Source organism: Salvia miltiorrhiza, chromosome 6 (assembly GCF_028751815.1).
Source record: "Salvia miltiorrhiza cultivar Shanhuang (shh) chromosome 6, IMPLAD_Smil_shh, whole genome shotgun sequence".
Taxonomy (NCBI): Eukaryota; Viridiplantae; Streptophyta; class Magnoliopsida; order Lamiales; family Lamiaceae; genus Salvia; species Salvia miltiorrhiza.
Window position 1 is genome coordinate 7,120,522 of NC_080392.1, and position 7,535 is coordinate 7,128,056.

Consider the following 7,535-nt stretch of genomic DNA (forward strand, 5'->3'; position numbering starts at 1 on the left):
TGTAATTTTCACATAAGTTTGACTTTCAACGAAATTAGAGCTTAATTGACAGTCGAAATTAAGTCAAATATATTAATTTTTGTCTTCTTAGACCTCTGAGCTTCTAAATGCTCATAATCATTAGAAGTTAGACCAACATCAGGTGAATTTCCGACTGTCAATTAAACTCTAATTTCGTTGAAAGTCAAACCTAGGTGAAAATTGCAACAAAAAATATAAATTCGTGTATTTTGAGGCTTAATTGAAAGTTTGGGTGAAAATTGCAACTTTATTTAAAGTTCGTGTATTTTTTTGTCATAATCCCTAAAAAAATTACTCAATCTGTCCATGAAATAAACTCTTCATGCTGGACACAAAAATTAAAAAAACCGATAAAAATAAATGAGTGAGATAAAAATTAATAGGCAAAGATGATAAAAATATTATGGGGTGGATTCATTAGTGATAAAAGATACTCTTTCTCCTGTAAAGATAGTCCTAATTTTTCATTTTAGGGTGTCCACAAAAAATAGTTCTAGTTCATTTATGGATATTGTCCCACAATACATTACCCTCCATATATTAACTTATTTACACATTCTACCACATGGTGGGACCCTCTATCTCTAATTACAGTACAATTAATTATTATTATTAACCATACCTTATGAGACCATTTCTTCACTCACAACAAACTTAACCACTTTTATTATAACTGGTGTCACTCTCTCCTGAGACTATTTTTACAGGACGGAGGGAGTAGTAAATATAGAATATAAAAGTGATAAAGATGTTGTGGATGAGTCTATTAGTGGTAAATGGTAGTAAATATAGAAAATAAAAGAGAATATAATTGTACAAAAAACATATAGAAGTTTATTTTATGGATAAATTTTTAAGGGTAAGTAGGAGTTTATTTCGTGGACGGAGGGAACACTATTTACTACTTCAAGTTTCACAAATTTTATCCCTATTTTACCATTGAGATTCAATGCACTATATTTGATTCTCACTTTGTATCTTATTATTAATTTTATTTATTTTCTTAGAGCATCTCCAATGAGAGGCTTATAAGGTGGTCTCCACCATAGCGCCATTGACTCTATAAGAGACGCTATAGTCCATGTTTTCATTTTATCTCATTTTTACTTTTTTATTTTAAAATTCAACATTTTCTTAAAATTAAAATTAAACATTACATTAAGTAAAATAAAATCTAAAATAATTTAAATAACTAAAATTCGAAATTATATTAATTAAAAAAATACAATAATTTAAATCTACATTACATCAATCCTCTACGCTTGAGCACTTCTTCGAGCATGCTCTTGACGTCCTTTTGGGTGCTTTGAAAGTGAGATTTGATATGTTTATTTTTATGAACAGGAGCTCCCACAGGTTTAGTGCCGTTAAACCTCTAGGTGATATCTCTTCAATATTAAATAGCATTTTGACCCATCCCCAATATTGAGTTGTGAGCCTCCGCCCACAACATGCAAATGAGCTTTGTCTCCGTGGAGGTGTACCCGGTGCGGGCAACGTCTTTAGCTTTGGGGCTTCGGCGGCGTCGATTTCAATGATGGGTCTTGGGTTCGCCGGAGGTGAAAGAGGGCTCGAGGAGAAGATATTCCAGCCTTGAGAGAAATGAAGGATTATTAGCCCCAACGGGATCGTTTCTTGGATATCTTAATTTACCATACAACGATTAATCCTAACATGCTCCTATGAATTTAATTGCTGCACGTTAAAGTTAGAATTACTTACTTGTAAACTGTATGCAGAGGCTGTCAATGATTGAATTGAACGACTCCAGTTCTGATCTTCTGAACTGTGTTCCGCTCAGCTTTCACCGTTGGATGGACAACGAGCTATGAAAGTCCCAAGAGAGAACTCTGCTTCACACGTCTGGCGCCTCCCTACTGCTCTAAAAAAAACCTAATATTTTAGTGTGTATTTTTCCTGAGAGCAGACAGCTGTATTTAAATAAAAATACAATGTGTGGGGCGCCAGTTTCCTTGTGATAGGCGATTTCTCCCTCTGCTAGGGCAAGGAGACTTTGGGCCAGTCCAGGGACCAGATACAAGGAATAAAGATGGGCCTCAAATAAATTAATTCTCCATTGTCAGCCCAAACCATAATTAATTTATAAATATTAGTTCATTCCACTAGGGAACCAATATTGACTTACCCCTTTATTGCCGGTGATGAGTCGGGGCTTGTATTTAGACTTATTAAATCTCCGTATTTAAAATATCCGACATCCATTAATTAATTAGAGCTCTGACAACTTAAATTAATTAATTTCTTTGTAATCCTTAAGCAGTACCACTCAAACTTTATTATTGTGCCTGAACTTAATCAACATGCAGGGTTTAACGCAATAAACCTTATTGAGCTCTTTAAGGGGATGTCATTATCCTTTACCGGATACGGGTACTAATACAGATAATCAAATATCATATATTGACCGATATCACCCAAGATACAGAGTACTCAAGTCACTATATAACTCTCACCCATAGTAAATTAAAGTGATACACGAATCAACACATATATTCGAAATCTTATTAGTATTAAGATTCTATTAAGTCACCGAGATCTTGATTCTTCACTTATGTCAGACAGAAGAATACATCTCACTGTGATCCTATCAATACGCTATGACGTACCAGTATAGACAAGTAGTCAAGATAAACCACTTCCATCTATACCGCAGCCTAAACCAATGACTCATCCTAAAGTCATTTTGGATGTGATCATTTTATATCTCTTAAGGTTATTCCAATTATATGATCTTCTGTGATCTACAACACACCATATAATCTACTTATAAAGAGATAACGAACATACATGTGCAATCATGAACACAATCAGATAGGAGATTAGATAGTGGTAACAGGAAACATTGTATACAAGCATAAAACGTTCTTGCTTTACAGTATACAAATCCAACAAGAAAGGCGCAAACCCCATCCTCGGGGAAGAACTAGGAAACCCCGGGAAAGAAAGAGGAACACCCGAGCCTTGAGCTATATTTTTCATATGCTCATTGAATTGGCGATTCATTTTTTGAACTAAATATGAGAAAATGAAGATGAAATAGGATAAAAGAAAAGAAAAAAAAAATAGTGAAAGAGTCCTTCACAATGGTCATCTAAAAAAAAGGTAAAAAAACAACCAAATTCTAAATTTATTACACGCGCCCGCCTTTTCTCTCCCATAGCATTGGCACCATCCAACATGAATCGGAGGGGAGGGGGGTTAGCCCGGGGCACAACGAAGAAATTGAACCGCAAGTTAGTGGAGGTTAACCGTAAACCGCCAACTCAAGCAGCAAGTTGACCGTTTACAGTATGTGGGTAACACTTCCTTTTTCTTTGTTGCAATGTGTATTGAATTGTTTTGTATAGAAGATTACATAATTTTATTGATTCATCCCCAGTAAAAATGGCGGGTCCGGGGGGTTGAAGCTCCCAAATTTTTGAATTTTTTAGGGAGATGTTAAAGTAATAGTCATTAAATAAAATAAATCGTTAATTTTCAGAATGATCAATTAAATTAATTGTTAATTTGGTTGTTAGTCATGTTTAACGACTATTTTTTCAGTTATAATAATTAATTTTTGATCATTAAATTCACATTTTTAACTCCGTATTATTTGCAGGTTCTAACATTCAACGATCGAGTTCAACCCCTTTACAGGAAAATACTAGATCCGCCCCCACCCAACAACGGCCCGATTAGTGGTTCTTATTTGAACCTCTCCCGATATATATATATATATATATATATATATATATATATATACTCGTCAATTGCTTCACCCTTGGCATCATATATATCATGATATATAGCAGGACGTGAATTGAAAATCAAGAAGAAGAAAGCGCAAAGTAAGAAACCCATAAATTTCATTTCATGATTATGAAGCCCACATTAGACTAGTCTCTATATGTCGACTGCCACGCCACGTGAGAGAGACAACTTTTTGGTGAATGTATGTAATATTACAAGGCTACATCCATTAGGTCTTGAGAGGTTGCAGGTTGCCGGATGGTGAATTTGCATGCATGAAGTGCATCCTCAATTGATAAATACACTGCTTCCTTCCCAATCTTGGTGATGGTTCCCATCAGTATCAACTTATCCATCACATCAATTCTAGGGTTCACTAAAAGCATCTGCAACCACATCCACATATATTTTATTCATCATCCATCACCATATATAATTAATTAATTGCTTCACATGTATATAAATATGACTTATATATTTACCTTGACCCCTTTGTTTTCTAAGGTTTTTCTAACTTCAAGCAGAGCTTCCACTCCTGTATGATCGATTGCCGTCACACCTGCCACAATCCGCACACATCTTTAGTCACAATTCATACATTTTAATTAATTCCGAGTTATATATATAATGTCCTGACCTCCTAGGTCGAGCAACACATATTGGATTTCCTGCCTAGAGTTTTCATCCCGAACCCATCTCAAGATCCTGCACCAATCAAACATATATATAAATCATAAATCAAGTCAAGAAAAATACATAAATAGTTATACTCCATATAAGAAGAAGGATCGGACCTGTCTTTTATGTAAGTCCCATTTGCAAAATAAATGGGGGAGCCAAGCTGCAAAAGCAAGAATCCTGAATGGCCAATAGTGTCAGGATACTGCTCGACGTCGCGATACAAGTTGGAATTGGGTATGTTTCCGAGCTTGCAGGTGGCGGGGCGAGCCATGTAGAGCATGGCTCGGACTAAGGCGAGGCCGACGGAGATGATGAGACCCATGTCCATGCTGATGAAGGAGACGCCAAAGAAAGCAGACATGCAGATGAGGAAGTCGAATTTATCGGTCTTGAAGAGGTGGTAGGCCTTCTTGTACTTGATCAAGCCGAGCATGGCGGAGATGATGATGGCGGCCAGCGCCACGTGGGGCGTGTGGCTGAAGAGAGGGGCCAGGAACAGCAGCACCATCAGCATGCAGATCGACTGCACCACGTTCGCCATCGGCGTCTTGCAACCCGAGTTGAAATTCACCGCCGTTTTCGAGAATGGACCTGCATCAGCATCAGCATCACCATCATCATATGTAATTTGCAATTGGAGAAAAGAAATAAAGATTTTTTTTTTTGGCAATTAATTACCGGTGGTTAAATAGCAGGATGTCATAGATCCAACTATGTTCATCATGCCATAAGCTATCATCTCCTTGTTACCATCAATTTGGTCGTTTGTTGATAGCGCAAAACTTCTTCCAATCGCTATTCCTTCCTGTAATACATAATTTATTAACTACTACATTCATGGAATATATACTTAACTTCAATTCTCTCTTTTCATGTGCTTCCTCCTTCCCGTTATTTGTGGCTAATTTATATTCGGTACAGAAATTGAGAAAAATATATAAATTGAATAAAAGTGGTAGGCCTTGCATATTTTCAAGAGTTAATTATTGCCTTTTGTGAAAATGGGTTTAGTACAAAAAAGTAGAATAAAGATACATTATTAGTTAAAAAAATAGAATAAAAATTTATAGTTAAATATAAGAGATAATTAAGGTAGAATATGATGGCTCAAAAAGTGAAATATGACTCTTTTTGTAGGAAAAAAAAAAGGAGTAAATAGGGCTATTTTTTGCGCAATGGTTTAGGACCTTGGACATTTAAAATTCTCATTGCTAATTTATATGACATTATCTATTACATTACATATATAAGTTTCGAATGGGTCGTTCAAGCAATGCATCTTAAAGTAAGTTAGTAAGTTAGGGTTAAAATGTAAATTTATTAGCAAAATGAAATGAGAAATAATAGAAATAGTTACTGTGAGAGCAATCAATCCAGTGATTAATCCAGCTTTGAGTGGCGCAAAAACATAGTCGGACTTGAAGATGAGACGATGAACGGAAAATGCGTTTATTCCTTTCTTCAGATGCCCCACCTGCAATTTCCACACATATATTCTTTTTATGAGATATATATACTACTCCAATTTTCACATATATATTAATTAACGATTTTATTATATATAATTAGTTGAATAGAAAGGTACCGTGGAAAGACCCAATTTGGCACCAACAGAATAAGCAATGAGGCAACCTGTTACAACCACCACCATCGGACTGATCGCCGACACCCAAAATAGGTTCGATTTCAACTTTTTCTGCAACTCACCATTAATTAATTAATATTTTATAAATATTATAGAAATTTTTTTTCGTTTCGTCATTTACAATTAAATGTTCAATTTTTGTATATATGAATGATACTTACAACAGATCTAGTGAGTTGGAGAAAGATGAGGAATCCTATACCAATGAGTGCACACTTCCAGTTGCACTGCAATCAACATCAACAAAACAACATGTCATCTAACGTTAAATGCATCATTTCGGAATTCTTTAATTATTCTAACAAACTTTCATTTTTTTAAAAAAAAAAATTACAAGTTGTCCATTTTTACCACGGTTTGCAATTCCGATCATTCACGATATTAAGTGGCACGACTTTGTTTTAAATGAATTTCTTTTGTCTTCAATTTTAATTAAATGTCAAAACCTTTCTCCTCCAAATTAAAATCACTCACGCTTGAGACAAGATTTTTTTTCTCTAATCTTCTCACAAAAAAATCAAATTTCCATTGATTATCAAAGCTTTGAGATCATCCAACATTTAGAGAGCTTGTAAAATTTAAATATTTTCTAAGAAAAAAAGGGCAAATAATTATGATAGGTAGGAGGGGGTAAATGAGGTGACCTCACGGCGATTGTCGATAATGGCACGTATAACAGAGACGACGCCGGTGCGCGTGGTGAAATGCTTCAAACCCAGCAATCCCTTCATCTGCTGCAATATTATGAGCACCGCCGTTCCTCCCATGAATCCTGTGATTGTCGAATGCGACAGAAAATCCACCAATATACCTAATCTCAACACTCCCAGCGCCGTCTGAAGCAAACCGGCGAAGAGAGTGGCGGTGAACACTAAGCTCACGTAAAGCTCAGTGGAGGGATCAGCCTTGTGTTCAATAGTTTCCGCAATTAGTAAGGAGCAGGCCGCCACTGTTCCCACCGCCAGATGCCGCGAGCTCCCGAATATTGCGTACAAAAGCGGAGGAACAAAGCTCGAATCTGTCCAAATCGTAATACAATTTTATATATACTATATTCTAAATTAAATGATAAATGAGGTAGAATGGATCCAAAAATTACAAAGGCCGATAATTGGGGGTAACTGCGCGAGGTTGGCGTAGCTGATGCCCTGAGGAATGGCGAGGCTGGCGATGGTGATTCCGGCGAGAAGGTCGTACTTGAAGAGGTTGAAGGAGTAACTGGGCAGCCACTCCAAAATAGGGATGAAATATTGAAGGCCCTTCACCGCCCGACGCCCCGCCGACGTCTCGCTCTTGAACTGCCGGAAAGGGTCGTCGGGGAAGAACGTCTCCTTCATCTTCGACCTCAGCACGCTGCCGAAGCTGCGCGGCGGCCCGAAGTTGACGCTGCGGGGATACTCCTCCGCCATCTTTTTTTTTTTTTTTTAATAATTAC

General features: G+C 36.6%; 1 protein-coding gene across 1 annotated transcript; it reads right to left on the reverse strand.

The window, feature by feature from the left end:
* Window positions 1–3,873: 3,873 nt before the first annotated feature.
* LOC130988311 (probable sulfate transporter 3.5) lies at window positions 3,874–7,535 on the reverse strand. The gene is made up of 10 exons (XM_057912124.1): window positions 7,200–7,535; window positions 6,745–7,118; window positions 6,262–6,327; window positions 6,041–6,151; window positions 5,813–5,929; window positions 5,134–5,260; window positions 4,569–5,046; window positions 4,412–4,479; window positions 4,257–4,333; window positions 3,874–4,160 (listed from the first exon to the last, which is right to left on the reverse strand). Exons 1-10 carry the CDS (start codon window positions 7,507–7,509, stop codon window positions 3,987–3,989), a joined length of 1,902 nt encoding a protein of 633 aa, XP_057768107.1. The 5' UTR covers window positions 7,510–7,535; the 3' UTR covers window positions 3,874–3,986.

What these genes read in the sequence shown, in the direction of transcription:
- LOC130988311 (XM_057912124.1), bottom strand. Translation starts at nt 7,509, where the DNA reads ATGGCGGAGGAGTATCCCCGCAGCGTCAACTTCGGGCCGCCGCGCAGC. An exon ending in ATCCTGCTATTTAACCACCG is followed by an intron (nt 5,047 to 5,133) that starts GTAATTAATTGC and finishes ATGCTGATGCAG; the next exon opens with GTCCATTCTCGAAAACGGCG. An exon ending in TGTGTTGCTCGACCTAGGAG is followed by an intron (nt 4,334 to 4,411) that starts GTCAGGACATTA and finishes GGATTGTGGCAG; the next exon opens with GTGTGACGGCAATCGATCAT.